This window comes from Ochotona princeps, chromosome 23 (assembly GCF_030435755.1).
Source record: "Ochotona princeps isolate mOchPri1 chromosome 23, mOchPri1.hap1, whole genome shotgun sequence".
NCBI classification, from domain to species: Eukaryota; Metazoa; Chordata; class Mammalia; order Lagomorpha; family Ochotonidae; genus Ochotona; species Ochotona princeps.
The window spans coordinates 20012000-20037230 of NC_080854.1; the positions used below are offsets into that span (position 1 = coordinate 20012000).

The 25231-nt window shown below is 39.6% G+C and overlaps 1 protein-coding gene across 3 annotated transcripts in view; it reads left to right on the plus strand.

Annotated features, from left to right (window-relative positions):
• FYB1 (FYN binding protein 1) overlaps nucleotides 1–25231 on the plus strand; it is a 145514-nt gene that overhangs the window by 87030 nt on the left and 33253 nt on the right. For all 3 annotated transcript variants that reach the window (XM_058680110.1, XM_058680112.1, XM_058680111.1), the window contains exons 3-6: nucleotides 5626–5782; nucleotides 22182–22228; nucleotides 24543–24562; nucleotides 24980–25014. In XM_058680110.1, coding sequence (XP_058536093.1) covers nucleotides 5626–5782; nucleotides 22182–22228; nucleotides 24543–24562; nucleotides 24980–25014 — 259 coding nt within the window. The remainder of the gene's footprint in view (nucleotides 1–5625; nucleotides 5783–22181; nucleotides 22229–24542; nucleotides 24563–24979; nucleotides 25015–25231) is intronic.

The window sequence follows — 25231 nt, forward strand, 5'->3', positions numbered from 1 at the left end:
TGTTTATGGGGTTGTAGGTCTTCACGAAATCTCATCACTTTGAGTAGCCTGTGTTTCAATGAACTTGGGGCCACCTTCAGGAAAGGGCCCTGTGATTTATGGAAGTCCTCTCTTGTAGGCATTTCCTTCTTGTGAAATGACCCGGAATTTCCACCCATCTTGATGTGCCTGAGCAGGTGAAAGGTTTCTTCTGAATTTCTGAAATTAAAACTTTGAATAGGAAGTTATTTTTATGTTCTGAGAGGCTTTCCAGTTTCTCTTCCTTTGACGCCCAACTTCCATTTTTAATCTGTCATGATTGTAAGCGCTTCCCCAATACAGGTAATATCACTCCTCTTTGTCTTTTGCCATTAGTTGCTCAAACTTCCACTTGATTTATTAGAAAAATGCCTGTATCTTCTGGAAGCTCTGAGCACCTGTCAAAATGCCTGGAACTTGCTCGTTGTACATCCTGGGATACAAATTCATATGATAAGCCCACAGGTGGTGAGCTGTCCTCATGTCCAACAGACCACCTCTGCCCCGTTCTCTGGCTCCGTATCCCTGCACAGTCCTACAGTGCTATCCTTCTTTGAGGAGGGAATTCCAGATGCCCTCTTCCATTCTAATACTTTCCAACCATAGGACTAGTTGGTACATAATATCCACAGAAGAACAGAACTTTAGGTATCATTTTTCAAAATTTACATCCTTAGTTCTTTATGCCAGCTAAGGTCTAATCTTAGCCTACTTCCCGTTAAGCTCCTGAATGTCTACATTCCTGTTCCCTGCTTTCCAAAATCAAATTTTGAAGCATCATAAACTTAGCTTCTAAAATATCATACATGTGAATATTATGTCTCTTGAGCTAGTTCTGCCCCACATTAAACAAGAATTCTTACAAAAATAACACAAAAAGGAAAAGTGTGAATGAAAAAAAAACTGGACTTATGCCCGAATCTTAGGGAAATTCATTTATGTGTTTAGTAAGACGTGTTTGTTTATTTGAAAGTCAGAGTTACTTGATTGGAGACGGGGAGGGGGTACAAAGCAGGTAGAGACAGAGAGCTCTTCATCCCCAGTTCACTCCCCAGATGCCCAAATCAACGGCTGGGCCAGGCTGATGCCAAGAGCTTGGAACTTCATCCAGGTTTCTCATGTGAGTGGCAAAATCCCACACTTAGGCCATCTCGTGCAGTTCTTTCCAAGCTGTTAGGGGGCTGGATCAAAGTGGAGCAGCCAGATGGGAACCAGTGCACACATGACCTACCAGCAGCTCTCCCTGCTATGCCATAATGTCAGCCCTGGAAATTTTACTAATGTGTCTATTTGAACTTACCAATATTTTCCACATCATTGCCTTCAGAAATAGCAGAACATAGCCAAAGTCACCTAGACATCAGAAGATACTGACTGAGATCAAAACTGGGGCTGAAAGGGGATGCTGGGTTTGTGAGCCTCAAGGTTTGGGGATCCAGTGGGGCTTGGGTGGCCAGGTCCAGTTCTTAGCCCGCCTGCAAGGTGGGTGCTGGTTCGTGAGCCCCAAGGGTAGGGGACCCAGTGGGAATCAGATCTGTTGGCCTGGGTCCTGGGGCCCAACTTCTAGATGGATGCTAGGTTTGTGAGCCCCAGGGATTGGGGGTTCTGGAGGGACTTAAGTCACCTGGCCTGGATCTTGGGGCCTGCCTGTGAGGTGGGTACCAGGTTTGTGAGCCCCAGAGGTGGGGGATCTGACGAGGTTTGGGACGCCTGGCCCTGGTCCTGCAAGAACATGTCTTACTCGGTGAAAAAAGCAGAGCAGAGGACACAGACCCTGACGTAAAAGGAGAAGATGACAGCTCATTTGGTGCCATAGCAGAAGAAGAACAGAAAAAACTGGACAACTACCCCAGTCAAACAATGACAGCAAAAAATCTCAATGAATGGAGACTTAAGGTTTACTATGTCAGCCAATGGACATTGGGAGGGCTGTATCATCCTTGGGTCAGTGAAATCAACAGCATTACAGAACTATTGAAATCACTTGGGCAGAACCCTCAGAATATATACATATTGTGACCCTGGGTTGATATGAGGTGGCAGTTTCTCATCCCTGGGTACTGGGACATTTGAAAAGTCGTGTGTGCCTTCTCCCTTTGTCTTTCCCCTTCTGCTAGAAACAAGAAGATATAACAAATTCGGAAATAATGAGTTCACTCAACTTTCCCTAAACCTCAATTCCTCCCACCCTGATTAACCATGTAATCATTATAAAAAATTTAAATTAAAAAAAAGAAAAATTAAAAAAGCAAATTGGGGCTGAGTTTGACTCCCATCTTTAAAAAAAAAAAAAAGATATATTTCTTTTAATTGGACTGCTTTCCCAGGCCACAAGCAGAGAGCTGGATGGTAGGTGGTGTGGCTGGGATTAGAACCAGTGTCCACATGGAATCCCGACGCATTCAAGGCAAGGACTTTAGCCACCAGGCCATGGTACCAGGTCCTTGACTTTGTCTTAATTGCTTACCAACTCTGTGTGAACTTAGGGAATTTTCTTAACCACCCAGTGGAAACCAGCAGATAACATTTACCCCAGAGGGTTGTTACAGCAGATAAACAAGATACTATGGAAATTGCCTAGCATGGTACCACACAGAAATTGGGTGATTAATTCATGCTACTTAATGTTATTATTACCCAAAATCTCCTGTAGATTTTGGTTTCTGTTTCTTCTTTATTCTGTTTACTCATCCAATTTCCGCGCCAGACCAAAAAAAGAGAAGAGACATACTTTTGCTTGACTGTTAGCATTTGACAGTGTAGAGTTGATCAAATTATATTAAGATAATCTACTTAATTTCTAAAAAATAAAACAAGATGCTTTCCCTCTAAATTATTTTGTGGTCATGCAAATTTGTTCCTTTTAATATTTGAAAGCAGTCATAAACTTTGCAAAGCAAAATGTTTTATCATTAACTGCTTCTATGACCCTGGGAGATGTTGGCAGGCATTTCCCTATTTGTTCAGAAACACAACACTGAAACAATGTTGGCCCCTCCTGAAGTTCTTTAAATTAGATGTGACAACTTTCCAAGGATGATTTTCACTAGATCTAGAAGTCCCTTTCTTTCTCTGGGCTCTGCCCTGCTGTGGCTTTGCTGCACCATTGGGTGAGGCCTGGCCCTTGACAGGGCAACGTGGCTGTCAATTACTTGAGGAGGACCCCTCCATTTCTAAGGCAGGGGGAAAAGCAAGCACAGCCCTTAAAGGGCTTTCTCAGGCTACATGACCGAGGAAAGGAGTCTGAATGGCCAGGTGAGCTGAACAGGTATGGGTCCCACACAAATGACTCATCCGAAAAATCCTATCAGCCTAGGAGAAGGCAGAAGGTGCGAGGAAGCTGCCAGTGTTACCAGGGGACAGACCTCATCCATCTCACTGAGCTGGGTCTGCATGACTTCTTATCTCCGGGCCTTAAGCACTCTCACGCAGCAAGGCCTCCTCTTGCCAAAATCTTTTCCATGAAAATAAGCCACAAATGTCTAGCATTTCTTCCTTCCCTTTGGATAATGGTTTGCTCATTCCCCCACCCATCCCAATCACTCCGATGTAGAATGTGGACACTCAAAGCACTGTCCAAACTGCTATGCCAAATTCTCTGCAAATCCTAAAGCAAGGCTACTAGTAATGCCAAGCAAACAGTAACTTGAACGAAAAAGGGAATGTAAAATCATACTACAGTGTTTGACTCAACAAGGAGCAGTGCTTACGTAGTCATAACGAGAGCAATGGATGCATATCTCATCATAAATATTCTCACTATACTGGAAGTAGAAGAAAGCACAAATATATATCAAACTCATAAAGTCAATATTGTTAGGAAAGCCATGGATCAAACACTTAGTGGTGCACATGCAATAATAGCAATGCGGAAGTATTTGCAAAAGAAAAAGGGCATGTCTCCTGAATTCCAGTCAGCCCAGTTCTAGTGTTTCAGGCATTTGGGGAGTAAACCAGCAGATGAACATCAAGCACACTCTTGCTCTCTTTTCCAAATAAATAAATTCCTTTAAAAAAAATAGGAAGAAAGAGCCATTACCTCTATTTCATTTGGAAGACAGAGAAACAGAAGAGGAACTAGAAGGGTCTCTCATTTGCAGTGTTTTTGATCAAATGCCCACAACGGGGCTGGGCCAAGCTGATTTAGCCAGGAGTCTGGAATTACATCTGGGTCTTTCATGCAGGTGGCTGGGACCCAAGTATGTGAGCTATCTTAGGGTATGTGATTATCAACAAGAAGCTGGATTGGAAGCAAAGTAGAGGGAATTCAAATTAGGCACTCCTATGTAGGATGTGGGTATCCTAGGCAGTGACTTACCTGTTGACCCAAATGCCTGCTGGGAAAGAGAAATTACTAAAAATATCACACTACTTACTGATATTGGGGAAAATAAAACAAACAAAAATATCATAGTGAAAAAGCAAAATGATTGCATTTTGCTCCCTCCTATAAAAGCATATGTTTACACAAATTGCTCTGAAATATGTACAACTCAATAGAGTTGAATAATGGATTATGATTCAGTGATATTTTGTTTTGCTCATCCTCATATTATCTTCTACAATGAATCTAATGTACTTAGGATATTTATTTTGATATTTAAAAGTCACATCTCAGAGAAAGCCTAATTCACATTAAACAGTCACAAACATCATTGAAAGCAAGTAACTGTGTAACTTATGGGAGTAAATGTGATAACTATACCTCTTTGGTCTAAAATAAAGGTTCAAAGAAATGATAATTATATTTGTAAAAAGATAAAGTTGATATAGGTACAAAAGTAGATATTTGTTCACAAAATTTGGATATTAAAACTTAGGCTTACAAAAACCAAGATAAGGAAAATTATCTTAACAATAGGAATTAAAATTAAAGAATGTACCTATTACAAGAAATGCAGCACACAAATGCAACATCCAGGGACAGGCTGTTGGTGTAGACATCCTCACCTCTCCTGCTGACCATCACTTTCTGCTAATGCACGTGTTGGGAGGTCAGTGGGAGTGACTCAAGTAATAGGATTGCTACTACTCACATGGAAAGCCTGAAATAATTTCCTCCTCCCTGCTTTAGCTTTGTATCAGTTTTTACAGACATATGGGAGCTCTTCTTTTTCTCTTAAATAAAGGAACAAAATGTTTTTGATGCAATGCCCTATAATATTTGGAATACCATATTCTTAAATTTTGAACATCATTTATGTAGTCATTTTATTTGAAAGATGTCTCCCATGCACTAGATGTCTGAAACAGCTGGACCAAAAACAAGGGACTGAGAATTCAACGCTGGTCTCCCACCTGGATGGCAGGGACCAAGTACTTCAGCCATCAACTGTTGCCTTTCAGGATATGAATTAGCAGGTAGCTGAAAACAGGATCACAATTAGCACTCAAACCCAGGCATTATGATTTGGGATATAGGCATTGCAAATCCTAAACCATTATACAACACCACTATTCACTCCAGAAAATTAAACGAAAGTATTCACTCAGTTTGAGATGCATCTCTTGCTTTTTTTGGAGTCAAAAATCTGCATTTGGTACAGCTGCTTGTTACATTTTAAATATTTCTTAGCTTGTGTTGATGTTGTTTGCTTTCTTTCTCAGGTACCAACAAAGGCCAGACGTCTTACTCAGCGACTTCCCCGCCACCACCTCCACCATCCCATCCAACCAGCCAGCCACCACTGCCAGCATCTCACCCAACACAACCACCAGTCCCAAGCCTACCTCCCAGAAACATTAAACCTCCATTGGACCTAAAGTAAGAAAAGATGATTTTGCCATTTCTTTGCCAATTTCCTGCCATAGATATGCAAACTGTACTTGGCTCAGTGTTGAGAGCTCCTGGTAAGCTTCCGAGACTACTAAGGAAGGCAACTGGTAGGAAGAAGGGCTGGCTGAGCAAGGTAGTTCTCATTCTCTGGCTTATGTTTGACGCTGGGATTCCCCTTGAGAATTCATTTAAAGGGAATTCTCAGAGCCTTTTATAAAGCACTGTACTTGAGGACCTGTATCACCACATCCCCCACTGTCACTACCACCACCATCACTATTCACTCCATTTATCGATGGAGCAGGTAATATTATCATCGTTTCACGTAAGAGGAAGGAGAACTCTATAGAAACCAAATGACTTTACAGAAACCAACAGTTAAGAGCAGAAATTTGAACCAATGCCAGTCTGAATCCAAAACAAATATGTGATTTAAACTATTAGGCAAAATTGTATCCACTAAGTAAAAATTGTAGGTCTTCTTTCATTCTTCAGTGTTATCAAGTAAACACCTGGAGAACTTCTTTAAAAGATTTATTTTTATTGAAAAGTCAAATATACAGAGGGGGGAGGGACAGACAGAAATATCTTCCGTCCAAAGATTCATTCCCCAAGTAGCCCCAATGGTCAGAGCTGAGTAAATCTGAAGCCAGGAACCAGGGGTTTCTTCCAGGTCTCCAACGAGGGTGCAGGGTCCCAAAGCTTTGGGCCGTCCTCGACTGCTTTCCCAGGCCACAAGCAGTGAGCTGGATGGAAAGCGGGCTGCCGGGATTAGAACCAGTGCCCATATGGTATCCCAGTGTCTGCAAGGCAAGAACTTTTGCCATGCCAGGCCCACATGGGGAACTCTCATTCAAAATTATCCTTGTTTTCGTTTTCTTATTTTATTATACTTTTTAGAAATATCAGGACTGTATGGGTTACAATACATGAATTTTTGACATTCTAATTTTTTATCCATGGTTTGTTAGAATAACTGGTAGGAGGAAAGGCAAGTAAAATATTAAAATAGAATGTAGAATGAAAAGTCATTTAAAAAAAACAATGTTAGGACAATGACAAGCACAGATCCTCTTATGAAACACACTAGATTAACAAAAACAAAAAAATGATGTACTAGATCTTCCATTTCCTCTTCTAGAAAATGTTTTCAACTTAATATTTTATTTTTTGAGATAAGTTTTTAATTTACCTTCTACTCAAAGGCTTACTGGTATTACCATAAATAAATACTCAATTGAAAAGATATTCAACTCTACTCACACACATTTTAAAAAGTCATAATCTTTAAATTATGATAGGATATAATTACTATCAATTTATTTAGCAAATTACAGTTTGCCAGAGCATTATTATTGCAGCAAAATGATAGTTCTTTCAGATCTTTTTTGTTGATTTTGGCTTCTATATACTGGACAAATATTTGTCTTTCTGTGTCTGACTTATTTCATTCCATAATGGTGCCCTCCAAGCCCAATCAATTTGTTGCAGGTGATAGAATCCTATTCCTTTTTATATTCCAGTGTGTATGTACACCTTTTCTTTATCCATTAATCTGAGACATCTCAATTGATTCCACACTCTGTCAATTGTAAAAGAGCTGCTGTTAACATGTTGGAGCAGCTATCTGTTTCATAAAGTGAATCCATGTGTTTTGGGTCTATATTTAGTAGTGGGATTGCTGAATTATATGGCAACTCTGTTTCTGTTGTTGTTTTAAGAAATCTCCATACTCTTCCATGGAGGCTATGCTAATGCAACTCATTTACAAGAATTCCCTTTTGGCCACACCCTCTCCAGTCACTGGTTGCTCTTTTGGATAATAGCCATTCCGATAAGGACTGGGTGATATCTCATTACAATTTGGATTTATATTTCCCTAAAGGCAATGATTCTTAGCATTTTTCACATATTTCTTGGCCATTTCTATTTCTTCTTCTAAGAACTATCTCCTCAGGTTCTTTACCCACTTCTAAACTGGATTGTTTGCTTTTTATTATTACATTTTTTTGAGTTGCTGGTATATTCTGAATATTCACCCTCTGCTGGATAAATTTTCTCCCATTCTGTTGAGTGTCTCTTACTCTATTGTTTCCTTTGCCATGCAGAATCTTCTGCATTTGTTAGAATCCCATTTGTGGAGTTTTGCTTTTGTTGCCTGCACCTTGAAGATCTTATCCCTTCATCCACCGTATGTTCTGGCACTTACGTTAAAAATGAGTTGGTTCTTTGTACATGGCTTAACTTCTGAGCTCTCTGTTCTATTCATCTATAGAACAGCACCATGCCAGAACCACACTTTCACAGCATCTTTGTATTATGCTTTGAAATCAGGTATCATGATGCCTTCAGGTCACCTTTTTTGGGGGGCGGGGGTGGATAGCTTTGGCTATTCTGGGTCTTCTGTGATTCCGATACATTTTAGACTGACTTTTCAAATTCAGTAAAGAATGTCATTGGCCTGGAGTAACGGCCCCATTGACTAAAATCCTCATTTTGCAAGTGCTAGGATTCCATACAGGCACCAGTTTGTGCCCTGGCTGCTCCACTTCCTGTCCATCTCTCTGCCTTCAGCTTGGAAAAGAAGCAGAGGATGTTCCAGAACTTTGGGGTCCTGCACTCAAGTGTGAAATTGGTAAGAAGCTCCTGGCATTAGATCAGCTCAGCTCAGGCCATTGAGGCTGTTCAGAGAATAAACCAACAGATAAAATATCTTTCTCTGTCTCTCCTTCTCATCATAAAATCTGATCTGCCTTTCCAATAAAAATAACCTTAAAAAAATGTCATTGGTATTTTGATGGGGACTGTATTAAACCCATCCATTACTTTAGTTAGCATAGACTTTTTAATGATATTCTCTCAATCCATGAGAAAGGAATCCTTCTACTTTTTTTTATATGTACTCTCCCTGATGATTACTTTCATCCATGCGTTATAATTTTTTTGTAGAAATATTTCTCTTCTTTAGCTAAATTATTCCTAAATATTTGAATCTGTGGCTATTGTGAATGAAATTTCTTTCTTGATTTCTCTTTCAACAAATGTATTATTGATATATAAAATTGCTGTTGTTTTTAACACTTGATCTTAGCCAAAAGGTCGAGAAGTGATAAAATTGCTGTTGTTTTTATATGTTGGTTTTGTAACTTACATCTTCTCTGTATTGGTTTGTCAGTTCTAATAGCTTTTGTGGTGGAGTGTTTAGGTTTTTCATGTACACCATGATATCATCTACAAACATGAATACTGTCTTGTTCCAGGTCTGCGGGAAATAGTTTTAGCTTTTCCCTGTTCTGCATGATATTGACTGTTGTTTTGTCACAGTATAGCCTTTATAAATTTGAGATATGTTCCTTCTGTAATTTATGGAGGACTTTTTGTATTCAGAAAAGAGGTTGGCATGTACTGAGATGATCAGGGTTTTTCTGTGTGGATTTTTTTCCCTTCCTTTCATTCTGTTGATATGATGTATGGTGAGTGTGGAGCCACCTGCGCATCTCTGAGATAAAGGCCCCTTAATTATGTGTGTTCTTGCTGATGCCGTGCTGGATTCAATGTGTTGGTATTCCATGCAGAATTTTTACATCTCTGTTCATTAGGGTTATTGGTCTGTGCCTTTCTTTCTGTGTTGTATCTTTGTTCACTTTTGGTATTAAATTGACCTCATAAAGAGTTTGACAGAATTCCATCATGTTCAGTATTTTTGAATAGTATGAAAAGTATTTGTTAGTTCCCCTTTAAACATGATGTATGACTCCATGGTGAAACCATCAGCTGTTGGAGTTTTTCTTTGACGGATGGCCTCGTTATAGGTCTGCTTTCCACATCTTTTTCTTGAATTAATCTTGGTTGCTCATATGTACTGAGAAATGTATTAATTTCTCTGAGCTGTTCCAATCTGTTATATGTAGTTTTTCACAGTAGTTTCTTTAGCCCCTTTGTATTTCTGTGGTGTTGCTATCATTTGAAATAACCTCCTTTTCATCTCTAACTTGATTTATTTGAATTTTTCTCTTTTTTTTCTTTGTCAGTCTAGCTAAAGGTTTATCTACTTTATCTTCTCAAAAAACATCTTCTTGTTTGGCTAGAAAATTGCTTAATGCAATTTTTCTTTACCACAAGAAAGGAATATCCCAACATCTTGAATATAATTTGATTTCTCCTTACTTCAATTCATCTACTCTAGGCTTTTCTCTACAACTAAAGTAATTAATTTTCATATAAAGCAAGAACCAAAAACAATGTTGAATTGATATAAATTTCCTTAACTGATTGTTTTTGAGGGAGGAAATTGAACATATTTGTCATAAGGTAACCGCCATTACTTTTCATTTCATTATGCTTTTGTATTTTTGTATTTTGATTTGAAAGACAAAGTTACCGAGATTAAAAGAGACTGAGAGAGGATCTCCCATCCATTGGTTCATAAGCCAAAGGGCCACATCGCCAGGGCAAGGGGTTCATTCAGGTCTCTCAGGTGAGTGGCAGAGGCCCACGCCCCTTCTGCTGCTTCCCCAGCCACATTAGCAAAGAGTTGGATCAGAACCAGAACAGTGAGAAATTGAAAGGACCCCCAGAGGTGCAAGTTTTATTACTGGCAGTGGCTAATCCTGCTTCCCCACAGTGCCAGCTGCTAATGTACTGTCTCAGAGATTAAAGACAGTCCCTAAGGTGCTATTATGTTATGCATGGCCTGCTTCGTGTACTTGCACCGACTGCACACCCCTTCCCAGACATTTGTGCTTGTAAATGCTCAAAGATTCTAATAGCCTGTGATATTCAGCTCCCAAATAAAAACATCACCCTACTAGCAAATGACAGCCAAGTAAATATTAATTCCATCAAAATTCCTAATCCATAATCTTATTTACAAGTGATTTCTGTGTAGCTCGTTTTCCTATCATTAAATCCTCTTACTTTTCTCTCATGTTTTTCTTTCTTTCTCTGCTCACTTTAACCCCTGAGAGTTTGATCTCGTGATTTCTGGCTTTTATGATATGATCTTATTCCAGCTACTGCTTCCTGTGAGGCATCTGGGCTCACTGCAGTGTTAATGGGAAACTGTAATAGATAATATGACTATGAATCCCTGAAGGTTCTTAAGGCAGGAGACTGGTGATTGTCTGGAGCAGCTGTGGGGAAGAGGGCCGTCGGGCACTGGCATCTTTGGAGTCCCTACAACCACCAAGATGTCTGATGAATCACTGAAGGGATCCACGTGACCCGCATAGTCACGGCTGAGATCCTCAGAGCAAGCCAGCAAGCAGGGTCAGGCAGTGTGTGGAGAAGTCCAGGCCCCGGCTGGTGAGCTCTCCACCTGCAAGCTGCGGAGGGCGCACCGAGAGAGCTCTTTCCTGCAGCCATGACAACACGGTGCCTGTGTAATGTTGTATTTAGGTATGGGGCCCAAGATCTTTCATTGGTGTAATTTGTGCAGAGCAACCAGCAAAAGATTGGCTTTAGAAAAAACACAGATGTTCACCATAAGTCATACTGTTCGTAGAGCCAAGGAACAACAAAATACTCTTATCAGTTAAGCAGCTTTTCATAGCAGTATCTAATTTTGTGGAAGCTGGGTTCCCATCTGTAACCTATGGATCAACCTTGGGAAAAAAAAAATGTTGTGTTTTTTTTTTAATAGTGGTGTCAGGAGCTGATGTTGTGGCATAGCAGGTAAAGCCACCACCAACACACCATGTGAGTGTCATGTCAAGCCTTGGCTGCTTCACTTCCAAAGCAGTCCCCTGTTAATGTGCCTAGGAAAGCAACAGACGATGTCCCAAGTCTTTGGGTTCCTTCACTCATGTGAGAGACCTAGAAGCAGCTCTGGGCTCTTCCCTTTAGCCTGGCAACGCTCCAACTGTGGTGGCCATTTGTGGCAGAAGATCTCTGTCTCTCTTTCCCTCTCTCTGTAACTGTCACTTTCAAATATATAGATAAAATAATGAAATAGCAGCTCCAGGTCAGCTATGTCAACTCTTTTGTGTTATCCTTATCTCCTGGTGTCCACCATGATCAGATAGGAGAAAGTTATAGGAAGAAGACGGGACTTAAAAAACTCCATCACATGGAATACTGAATACTACTTCACAGGGATGCTGGTCAGTTTCCCTGGTTCCCAATAGACATCACAAAAGAAAAGGGCAAAGCTGATAAGAACCTGCCAATCAGCCAGGTGCAAACCTCACCTGTGATTTTGCTTTCACCAGTATTAGATGGTTGGTGTGCTGGAGCCACCGATAGAAGGAAACATGACATGACCTCTCTTTCCATCTGACTAAGGACTGATTCCTCTGAGAGTTATCACCTCCACAGAAAGTCTCCTGTTAAAAGAAAGGTGGAGGAAAGCAAGAGTGCTGGGTGCTGACTTACCTGGACTAAAAGCTGATTGTCAGTGAGTGGAGAAGCTGGAAAGCCAAGGGAACATAAACGCAGTTTTCTATAGGGAAAGTGTGGTGCTCACAGAAAGACTTTGAAGCTCTCTGCAGAAAGAGTGAGTAAAGCTCAAGATGATGAAATTTCCCCCCATGGGTGATAAGCTACCCAGAACACACAGAAAAAAATGAAATCAAAATAGACTTCATGTTCAGGTTCAAGAGCTTATATCAAGTATATGAGGTGATTTTTTAGGCAGAATTGTGAAAGATGGAGACATTTTTGTGCCCTGCCATCACCCTACCCACACAAATTTCCTCCATGGCTGTTTTCCAAGGGCTCCCTCTGCCGGCCAGAAAATGATCCTCCCTGCTAAAGAAAAACTTCTTCAATCGGGGAAATTAAAAAAAAAAAAAATCAGGTAAAGGCTATATAGGATATCAGGCAGTAGCAAGTGCTGTAGGAGAAACTAGAGCAGGGTTAGGGAATAGAACATGAGGGTGGGGGTGGAGAGAATGAACCTAACTTTCATCTGAAAGGTGAGAGTAGTTTCCTGTGTGGAAAGTGATATTGAGCAAACGGCCAAAGGAAGTAAAGGAATGACATATACAGATATCTGGAGTGGGAGTGTTCCAGGCAGCAAAAGCAGGTAAAAGAGAGACTCAAGATATTTAAGGACTGTGGGGATGGGGCAAGAAGGCAGTGGTCACTGGGGCTGGATGAGAAGGGTCAAGGGGAGGAATAATGGAAAAGCGTCAGCTCATGTATGTGCTCATAGATCATAGTAGAACTGACATCTCTTTCCCTGAGTGAAATGGGCACATCCCGCCCCACCAAAAGAGTTTGGGAAGAGCAGGGATGTTGGGTGACTTACGTCTGCTAAGAGCCAGTAGGTGGGGGACAGTGGAAGCAGGGAAGCCAGTAGACTGTTAGTGCAGAAACAGGCAGGAGCTCAACCAGAACAGGCACAGAGGAGGTGGTGAGAGGTGGATCTGGATCTGTTTTGGAAATAGTGACAGTAGAATTTGGATTTGGAGTAGAAAACAAAGCGAGAGTCAAAAATGGCTTCGAGTGTTTATGCCTGGGCACCTGCAAGGATGAAGCTTCCTCGGTTGGAAGGGCACGGCTGGCAGCAAGCAAACCCTGGGAGGAGATAGGGTCAGGTCACCACCAGATGTTCCTTGCACATCTAAGAGCAGATGTTGAGTGGCAGACGAGAGTCAAAAGTTCAGGGTTGGGAGGAGAGTTTGGATTAGAAGCTGATTTGAAAGACAGTGGAACATGGTCCATGCTTAAAGTCAACATGACCCAGAAAAGGAGTGTCAAAAGAAAACAGAAGAATTGAGCCCTGAGACACCCTGGCTCCGTGACCCCTGGAGAAAGAAGGATCAGAGAATAACAAGGAGCATCTCATAAGGCAGGTGACCTAGAAGTACCCAGAGAGGTGGCGGGGAGCCACTGGGGATGCTGTGCCAGGGTCCAAGTGAGTGAGAATGTGAAGATCAGCAGGTGGCGGTCAGAGGACAAGCCTGAGGTCATAGTTTTTACATTTTTTACGTATTTATTTGTTTATTTAAAAGTCACAGACAGAAGGAGAGACATCACTGGTTCACTTTCCAATCTGCCACAACAACCAGAACTGTACCAGACTGAAGCCGGGAGCCTGGAGCTCCTTCTGAGTCTCCCACTCCCGTGCAGGAACCCAGGGATTTGAGCCATTTTCTACTGCTTTCCCAGGCATGTTAGCAGGGAGCTGGATAGGGAGTGGAGCAACCAGGACTCAACCAAACCAGTTCTCATATGGAATGCCTACTCCACAGGTGAAGGCTTCATGCCATGGTGGCAGCCCCTGGATTGTTCTTTGTTTTCCAGCAGTAAAGTATGAGAAGGGACTAGTGTTGGAGCATAGTCAGCAAAGCTTTCCATATAGATGCTGGTTTGAGTCCCAGCTGTACCACTTGCAATCTAACTCCCTGCCAATGCACCTGGGAAACAAGCCAAAGTGGCCCAAGCTTCAACCTGGCCCAGTACCGGCTGCTGTAGCCATCTGGAGAGTGAACCAGCAGATGGAGTTTCTCTCTCTCTTTCTTCTCTCTCTCTCTCTCTCTCTCTCTCTCTCTCTCTCTCTCTCTCTCTGTATGTGTGTGTGTATAACTATGACTTTTTAAATGAAGGAAATCTTTTTTTAAATTTTTGTAAAAGAAGTAAGAATTTACCATTATAAACTTTTTATTAGTTGGAAATGCTGAAAGTTGTTCTGGAAGCTAAGCTGTTACTCGACGTCCCCTGTCAGTTGATAGCTTTATCTGACTCCCCATGGAAACTGTTGACTTGAGCGAATCAGTCCTAACATTCCTCAGGGGTTAGGTGTAAGGACAAAAGGCCAAAGATTCCCTTCACCAGAAGCACAGAGAAAGAGATGCTGTCGTGTCATTTAAAAGTCCTCCTTTTTTTACTTAAAAAAAAAAAAAGCCTTGGAAAATTAAAAGCTAGATTCATGAATAGCAAATAAGGAATAAAGGTCAACAGCTTTCCATCTTTAAACATTAGGATATGGCGCTCTGCTGGTTTTCTGAGCACTCCTATGTATTTTTGTGTACCATCTCAGAAAAACAAAGAACTATGGGGAAAGCCTTGCTGAATAGCCTTATTCTCACAGCTGATAAGCTGCTTTTTCTTCTCTGTTGGGCCTTCCCCCTTCGGCCCAGTTTTTCCTGTCTCTGGTTGTGACTGGGACCATTGTTTTTGTCCTAATCCCTCTGTGGAGCTTTTCTCTGGGCCTGGAACACGTTGAGCAATGTTGACAGTTTGATCTGGGTTTATTTCTGACATTTACACCTCCTTTCCCCTTTCATTCGGCACTGGTATTGCTATGGAGACCACCATACCACATGTATTGAATATTTTCAAGTTACCCCTATTATGAATTCAGACCTATGGAAAAGAGCACTGTGATTTATATGCCATAATGTTGGCATTGTGGCGTTATTGCAGGCAGACTAATACAAATCATAAATATTTTGCATAAACAGATAAGCACACACCTTTGAATGTGATGCAAATGGCCTTCATTTGACAAATTTTTGTTATTCATCTAGGTGTTTCGGGAAGTAAACTGTAAGTACAGAGGTCTTTCTCAATGTAGCATCCTTTTTCACAGTGACAATTCACTTTGACAATAAAACTTTGTTTAACCTCTTGCTATTACTGGATTATCATTAATTCATCAAAAAAATCAAAGGCCCATTGTCACAGGAATTAATCATTTTCTAAAAGTGACAGTCATCATTCAAAAAGAACGAATACCAAGGTGGCATCATTTTACCCAAGAGACTTTGTGTTTTCTTTTTGCCACCCATGCGTTGGTTATTCAGTGCTGCATTTTGACTCCACGGTGCTGTGATTTTGTGGTGGTGTTGTTGCTATTGATGTTGTTGTTCTAATTCATACCAGTTGTTAACCTTAAAAAAAAAAAACAAAAAAAAAAAAAACGAAGTACAAGTGCCAGTCCCTTTCCTTAAGCACACTGTACTCTGGTAGTAAGAAGACATCCCTGAGGTTGATTGCTCCATTACTGTAAAGGGATCAAGGATAATCCCTCTACACCATAGACAAATGAGGTCAAGAAACGGCAAATGTTTGCTGAGGAGAATCAAAAATAATTCATAAAGGGAGAAGTGTCTAAGAGTAGACCTGAAAAGTAGGGAGAGAGGGCCTAGTAACTAAATCCTTGCCTTGCATGTGCTGGCGTCTCCTATGTACACCAGCTCATGCCCGGCAGCTCCACTTCCCGTCCAGCTCCCTGCTGTGGCCTGGGGAAGCAGTCAAGGACGGCCCAAAGCCTTGGGACGCTGCACCCGCGTGGGAGACCTGGAAGAAGCTCCTGGCTCCTGACTTGGGACTGACTCAGCACCGGCCATGGAGGCCGCTTTGGGAGTGAACCATAAATAAAAGATCTTTCTCTCTGTCTCTCCTTCTCTGTGTAGATGTGACTTTCCAATAAAAATAAAACAAATATTTTTTTTAAAAACATAAGAATATGGAGAGAAGATGATGTGAAAACACAAAGTATGAAAGAAAACTGTAAACACAGAGGGCTGATCGTGAGAACACAGTATTCCATGCAAAGAGGGAAGGATTTTATTTTGTAGATTGTCAGTGTAGTTTGATCTTCAAGCATTTTTATGCTTCTAATTAATATTCAACTCATAAAGTTAAAATGCCAGATTCTAATTATTCTATGTACTTAAACATGCATTATATAACTTGTTATTCTAGTTATGCACTACAAAATTAGTGATAGAATTGTTTTCAATGGAGTTCTTTGATTAATGATTGAATTCAAGTGGAGCAAGAGCTTTCAAGTCGTTGCTTCTGTTTATAATTTTTTTTGAAGATTTATTTCACCTTTATTTGAAACACAGATTCACAAAGAAAGAGAAACATCCTCCATCTGCAGCTTTATCCCCCAAATGGCTGCAGTGACCCAAGCTGGGCTGATCCAAAACCAGGAGCTAGGAGATCCTCAGGGTCTTTGACACAGGTGCAGGGGCCCAAGGACTTAAGTCATCCTCCACTGATTTCCCATTCCTCAATGAGGGACCTGGATCAGTAATGGAACAGCTGGGACACAAACTAGTGCCCACATAGGATGCTGGCTTCTGCAGGCAGAGGATTGGTCCCTAGTTTTATACATGTTTTTTGAAAGTTTGGTTTTCTTCTTTGAAAAGCAGAGAAAGAGAGAATCTTTTTCTATGTGTCTCTTCTTCTTAGCTCTTTGGTTTTATGCCATGGTACATAAAATTAAATAAGAGGAACCCAGGAAGGGCTGGGTCAGGCCAAAACGGGGAGCCAGAAACTTCACCTTGGTCTCCCACATGGCTCTCAGGAGCCCAAGAAATTGTGCCACCATCACTGCCTTCCCAGGCACATTGACAGCAGGTGTACCAGCCAGCACTCTGATATAGGATCCTGGTGTCACATGGAGCCCCTCCCCTTCTGTTCCTAAATTTACACTCCTTAGATGTTTTACATTAGATGTTTGCCTGTGTAAGTTGGATTTACTGGATTTTTTTCAACCATTTCAGAGACCTACAGCATGGGCAGATTTCGTGAACTCACTAGGCAAAAGCCTTCCCAGGAACTTAAATGACCTGTAAATCTACGGACATTTAATTCCCATAGCTGTGCACACTTTGGCAACACATATACTAAAATTGGAACAAAAAATTCCAATAGCATTTGCAATTGCATTTTTCTTACACTGTGACAGAAGTATATTTGCTATCCAAAAATTAAATCCAGAAAAAGCAAAGGCAAGAATAATCTAATGAGCTTTCCTGTCTCTTTCACCAATCACAACAGTTATAAACTTATGGCCAATCCTGTTAGCTGTACATCTACCTACTTCCCTCTTCTTATATTATATTGAAACTAACACAAAACATCAAAAAATTTTAACCCTAAATGTTTAAGTAGTTACTGCTAAAAAATAGATTTTGTATATTGCTACTAAAATCATGCCAGCATTCAAACTGCCAGTTGTCTGCTACATCGTGTGTGTGTTTTAAACTTGTACAAAGCAGAGTATGTATAGCCATGTTGGCTTGTGTATTTTATATTTCTGTTGTGGGCTATCAACTGACTTATTTTTCTTTATTCCTTGCAATTTTTTTGTTGTGGTCTAGATTTGGGCCAAGCATTTATTTCCTAGGTTCTTGCTTCTTAAGCATTTTAAGCACATGCACCAACATGGTTTTTGCAAGTGGTAAAGTTTATTCAGAGAATGCGGAACACACACATACGTGGGCTGTATTCAGGGAGAGTGGGCCAGAAAGTGAAGGGATAAAGGAGAGAGATTGCTGTCTTCTGTCCTCAGTCTGCAGAAAACAAGACCGTGAGCAGGTGCACCAGATGCCAAGAACTGAAGTGTGAGTTGTAAAACACACAAGGAGGCACCTGACCAAGAGAGAGCTCTTCCCCAACAGGGTTTTTATGGGGGCCTGGAAGGGGAGTGATTATGCAACACCACTGCCCATCAGGTTCCAGATAATAATGGGTGAGCGTCATTTGACTGACAGGTGGATAGAAAGGATTACATAGGCAGGGAGGTGTAGCTTCCAACCCTGAGCTAGCTGCCTAAGACCATATCAGTGTGTCAAAGAAATCAAGTTTGTGAATACTGTAGTTATCCTTAGTCAAGATTTTACTCATGGCTTCTCTGCAGTATTTGTATTTTGTGTAGCTTAAGTGTCCCCCTCTCTCTCTCCTTCCTGAATTTCTAAAGGTTGAGGTTAAATTTAGATCTCATAACAAGTAATAAGTTATTTGTTTTGTTTGTTCCATTTTTTCCTTGTGGAAGAACTAATTCCTAGATGATGGTGTATCTTTTATTGAGAGCTTCTCAGTTATGCATACTGCTTTATAAAAAAAAAAAGATTTATTTATCGGGGCCCACACTGTGGCACTGGCATTCTGTATGGACACTGGTTCGAGTCCCGGCTGCTCCAGCTCCGATCCAGCTCCACCTTTATGTTCCTGGGAAGGCAACAGAAGATGTCCCAATTGCTTGGACCCCTGCATCTAGTTGAGAGACTCAGAGGAAGCTCCTGGTTCCTTGGATTCAGAGCAGCCCAGCTCCTGCTGCTATGGCCATTTTGGGAGTGAGTCTGCAGATGAAAGACCTCTGTGTGTGTCTGTCTGTCTGTTTGTCTCTCTCTCTCTCTCTCTCCCTCCATCTCCCTCTTTAGCTCTGCTTTTAACTAAACAAATCTTTCTTGAAAAAAATGAAAAAAAAGGTTTGTTTGTTTATATATTTGAAAAGCAAAATCAAAGAGATGTAAGAGAGAGGGAGAGACAGAGAACACGTCCATCCACTGGGTCACTCCTCAAGTGCTGACACAGCCGAGGAGCCCAGAATGGCATCTGGGTCTCCCACATGGATGGCAGGTATTCAGGTGCTTGGGCCATCGTGCACTGCCTTCTCCCTGGCTCTAGGATCTGCTCACTCACTCATTAGCAGGAACAGAAGCATGAGCACTGCCACTTAAAATCGCCCAGGGACAGAGAATACAGGTGCATCAGGCCCTTGACTCTTTTTTTGATGGAAGAAGCCATTATCATTCAATGTCTAGAGTTCTTATATGGCAAGCCTAACTCAAGAGTCTCCAAAGTAGCAAATCTCTGAATATTATACTTAATATCATAAGCATTCATGCATTGTTACAAACAATATAAAATATATTCCACAAAGTCATCTACTTTGAGTTTGGCTCATTCCACCATTGTTGTTTTTTTTTTTTTTTTCATTCAATTCCGATTTGTGGACTCAAAGGCCTCACTAAGTGAAACAGTTCGATGAGCAGATTAAATCAGCCTTTACACTTACTTACATAAGTATAAAGTTAACCATATATAAATTTTTCAGTTTTCATTTTTTTTTATATAATGAGTTTCTTAGCTCAACAATTGATTGCCACCTATGTTTGCCATCTCAGGTAAAGAATGAGTCTTAAATACAAGACAATACTCTCTGAGCCCTTTGGGGTTTCCACTATTTTTCAGATTAGTTTGCAAACATCTCTTAGGTTAAGTAATACTTTCCTAATTCTTTAAATGCTTTGAATATTGAATATGAGAGTGACCTATTTAACTGCGAGAGAGATTACTGTACCAAGGTTAGGCATGGACTGCCCTTAGGGACAACCAACCCATGATTATCGCAAGAGTCCCCACTAGAGATGACGTCATCCTGTTCCCCTGGCCAGCGGGAGAGGAGGGAGACAATGAAAAACAAAATGATAGGAAACATAAACATGCAGGAATAATAGAACATGATGATTAATTGCATGAGCCAAGGCTGGGGGTTGGCCTGGCCAGACAGGCTGTGGTACCTGCCAGCATGAGTGTGGACTGGACATAGGGTTGCTTAGGGTGGGCTAGGCTTCAATGCCCACTGATATGTACAGGAGCTGAATGGGGTATGGAACAGACTGGACCAGTCTGCTGCACATATTAGCAAACAAAAGAACCAGGGCTGGGATAGGGCCAGGAGCTATTTCTCGAGGAGAAAAATAAAGGAGACATAAGGGTACTGCCGAGGCAATAAAGCAAACAAGTAAGAGCCAAGTTGAAAGGTGTCCAGTGGATTTGGTCATTTAGACTTCATAAAAGTCTAAAGGAGACAGATTGTAGCCAATAATGAAACAAGTGGGACAAGAGGAAGTGGAGTCAGTGGGTATAGACAGCATCTTCTAGAGTGCTTGGACAGGAGGATTATCTTGCAATAATGTGGATGGTTCAGAAAGGCAAGGAGAACTACTTGGTTTTTAATGGATGAGAGTAACTTGAGCTAAGGGAGAGCAGAGTGAGAATTCTCAGGATGGGTAGTGAAGAAAGGAGATTGTAAATAACCTCAAGACACGTTGAAGTAGGGGAATAATTGAAGGAGTTGAATTACTGGGCATAGAAACAGGATTCACAACACAAGTGAAGAGAAGAACTTTGACAAAGATATTGCAGATAAGTTTGTGGGCTAAGGGATTGTGTAGTTTTGTTTAAGAACGTTTACTCCAAAGCTGAAGGATGAAATTAACTCTTTTATACATGTTGCATAGAAGCAGTGGTACCTTATACATAACAGAATTGAATTATTGATTTACTGCAGGTTTAACAGAAAGCATATTATTCCCTAGAAGCGATGGATTATTTTTAAGATTTTTAGTAACGTAAAGAGAACAGAGTTCATAGATTTCATAGGTGCAGTTAGCCATATGTCCCTTCTCCTCCCTCCTTCAGCAGCCTTCCTTCCTACCTTCTTTCATTTCTTGAATTTTGGAAACACATAACTTTAATCTCTATAACCTCAGTTATCTCATCACTAATCATAATATTCAACAAGTAAAAAGTAGGAATGCCACAGTTCTCTAAAAGCATAAATAAGAGCTAAAAATGGTGATTATACAGCATGTCTGTTTCTCCCTTTACATTTTTATATTCTGTATCAATTGCCATGTATCAGAGGAAACATTTAACATTTATTTGGGAGGACTGGTTCCTCACTGAGTTGCATCCAGTTTGTTATAGAAGACAGGAATTCATTCTTTTTGTCTGGCTGAGTACTCTTCCCTAGTGTATATACCATGTGTTCTTTATCCAGCAAACTGTTGGTAGATATAGAAATTGATTCCATAGCCTAGCTTTTGTGAATTGAGCTGCAAAGAACAACCAGGAGCACATAAGTCTTTCACATGCTGATTTCTTTTTCTCTGGGTAAATTCCCAGGGACAGATTGTATGGGTCATATTTTCAGATCTCTGACAATCTTCATACTGTCTTCCATAATTGCTGTACTAGTGCATATTCCCACCAACAGTGTATTAGGGTACCTATTCCTATATACGTTTTTTGGATGGCAGCCACTCCAAGTGGGGTGAGGTGAAACCTCATTGTGGTTTTCAGTTTCATTTCCCTGATTACTAGTGAACCTAATCATTTTTTCATGTGTCTGTTGGCCATTTGAATTTCATCAATTGAAAAATACTTATTTATGTTCTTTACCCATTTCTTAGAATGTTTTGATGTTGCTGAGCTTCCTGAGCTCCTTATATATTCTGGATATTAATCCTTTATCACTTGCATGGTTTGTACACATTTTTCCCATCGTGTCATTTGCCTCTTCACTTTGTGGAGTGTTTCCTTTGCACGACAGAAACTTCTTAGTTTGATGTAAACCCATGCGTCTTTGTTTTATCTACTCCTAGAGTCTTTTCCAAGAAGTCGTCGTCAATGGCAATGCCTTGCATGGAAAGGCAATGAATTAATTGTATGTGACCACTGAAAATGGGTAGCTCAGTGCTCAAGTTCCCTACAGTTCCAACAGTAACAGCATAAATATAAGGCTAAAAACTATTATTATACGTTTGAAGTCAAAACAAATATGAACAAAAGAATAATTTAGGAAAGAGATCCTTTTTTTATTCCATTTTCATGTTTTCTCCTTTTTCCTTTTCAGAAGTACTGTAAATGAAGAGAATCATGATGGTCCCATGAATACTGATGGTAAGAGGAAAAAATATTATTTATCATCTCAGGGACAGAGTTGGAATTAATCACCTTATAACCCCCATAATTCATGGTTCAATGTATGCATTCGTCCCTGCAAGTTCCCACACTTGTTTTTTTTATTTCCCTCTATCCCTATAACCTACTCCCTTTCTTTGCTTCCTCATCATAAACAAATATTCTTCTGTACTCAATGTATAGGTATCTGTTAGTGCATATTGTTTACATATTGTAGCATGTATGTATAGATTCAGTTACATAGGCAGTTTAGGTATGGCTTGCCATTTTTTAAACACTCAGTAAAATCTGTGTTTGGGGCCATCCATGTTACTCTATAAACATTTACAAAACATTTAACGTATTGCCTCAAATCTAGTACTCCATGGTATCCATACACCATGGTACAGCCCCACATTTTACTGGCCTACAATCCACTACAATGCATCTTCTTTTATCTATCACCTTGTGAACATTTGTAAGACTTTCTATAAGATACATACCCAGCTGGGGGCAGCACAATAGCTCAATTGGCTTATTCTCTACCTGCAAGCACTGGGATTCCATACGGGTGCTGGTTCATGTCCCAGCTGCTCCACATCCCATCCAACACTCTGACTATGGCTGGGAAAAAAGTGGAAGATAATTCAAGTCCTTAGGACCTGCACCCATGTGGGAAAGCTGAAAGAGGTTCCTAACTCCTGGCTTCAGATTAACTCAGCTCAGGCTGTTGCAGCCACTTGTTGCAGCCACTACTGCATTGCTGGGTATTTATAGATATTTATAGATACAATTATATCTATAAATATATATTTATAGATATATAAATTTACATATATAAATACCCAGCAATGGAGTAGTGGAGTAGCTCATTGTAAGTTATAGAATACTTTTTTCAATTTGATTTTATTTTAATTTGAAAGGCAGAATTATAAAAGCAAAGACAGAAAGAGAGAGATTTTCCATCCACTGGTTCACTCCCCAAATGGCTGTGATGTCCAGAACTAAGCCAGTCCAAAGCTGGGGACTAGCCCTGGATTATTTAGACTAAATGGAGTCAGAATGATATCCAAAAGAGACATCTCTGTCTCCAACAGGCCGTGGTAGTTCCACCATGACTGTCTTTTACTAGTATGTGGCATTGTTCAGCTATGCAATTTTTTCTACTCTTACATATATGAAATTTTATCTCAATTTTGTTAATTCATGTTAATTTTCATTTCATAACTTTTTCTCACTCTTGAGTTTGAGCACTTTATTTGCTTGCTAGTTTTTTGTGGCTTTCTCTTCTTTAAGTTGCCAGTTCAATCCTTCAACGATTTTTTTTTCTTGGGTTGATATCTTCCTGGTTAACTTCCACAAGTTTCTTTACGTTCTAGATACTAACTCTAAATCCCTTTAAAACAATTCATATCTGTTCTTCCATTCCATTCATGGTCTATTAACATACCCCATGCTATTGTTCATTAAATGTGAATAAATTTTTATTTTACCTACTTCATTTATTTTCATTTTTCATGTTTTACAGGAAAACTTTTTGTCCAAGGAAACAAAAATGCTCTTACAATTGTTCTATGATCTATTATTTATATTTGGATTTTTGTTCTCTTTGCAGTACATTTTGAGAACTTAGTAGAAATTGTATTTTTTTTTACCTCATGCATGAAGTCAGTTTTTTCATCATTAGCCTTTAAGCATGCATCCATGTCCCGTTAATTTATAGTGCCAACAATTTACTATAACAACTCTATAGATGCATTTGTGCTTGTGTGTCTACGTAAACATGTCTTTTATTTTATTCCATTAGCCTACTTGTCTATTATACTATTACCACACTATAATTATTCTTCATCTATTATTGCTCTTATTGTTATTATATCTAATCAATATCTGATAATCATTTTATAGTATACTAAAATCTTAGTATTTTAAAATCTAATTTATTTGATGAAAGTAGATCCTTAGGAACAAATGAGTTAAGAATTATGACCTTCTGATTTTTTTTCATAATATATGTTCCATCTAAGTTCATATAACCAAACACATATGCGTTTCATAAAAGGAATAAAGAATGTAATGTCTTTGTTATTTTTTACTTTGCATTAGTTTATGAATCAATGAAATAAGTTTATGATTTATAAGCATAAAAATAATAAACATCTAAACCATATAATTTATTTTGTCTTTTCATATCTTTTATAAAGCATGAGTTCTGATAGATTATAGACTGCTGTAGTTATCATATTTAGTCCAAAAATCCTAAAATGTTTCATAATTACAGTGTATTTTATTTTATTCTTTTTTCATCCTTTAGGTCCCGGGAATCTAGATGAGGTCAGCTTTGTTGGTTTTTTTTTATTCTCATTATAGTGCTATAACCAGTGTATTTAACAATTACTGTCATGACTCACTTTCACACAAATACAAATTCTCATGTGTAATGGAAATATTTTTCCATTTAATTTATTCTAGACGCTTGATACATTTAAATACCAATCTTTACACTGACTCATAGTAATGTTGTAGTATGCATAAATTTAAGTCTGGATACACGTCTGAACTAAAAGGCAAGACAGAAAATAAAATCTTTTATCTGCTTGCTTTCTAAGTCTAAAGAAAAAAAGTATTTTAAGTAATCCAAACTTGGATATACTGAAGTGGAATTAATTTGCCTACATTCATTTTGAAAAGTACTTGATTGATATGTATTTTTTTCTTTTTGAATAATCAAAGTTATCAATTTTTTAACAGGAACAACAGAGCGATGGAGACACATATGAAGACATGTATGAATTATGCTTTTTACCATTTTTAACATGAATGTAATATTTTAGATGACAGGGAGTTTATATTCAACACTAAGATGAAAAAGTTACTTTTTCAGAAGGTTGGCTTAAAGTAGTAACCTTTACTTAAACACAAAGAACTAAATGTTTGTTAATTTTCTAAGGATTCCACAGAGAACTCTGTTAAAAAGCTACACTAGAAGGAGCTAGAGATAAA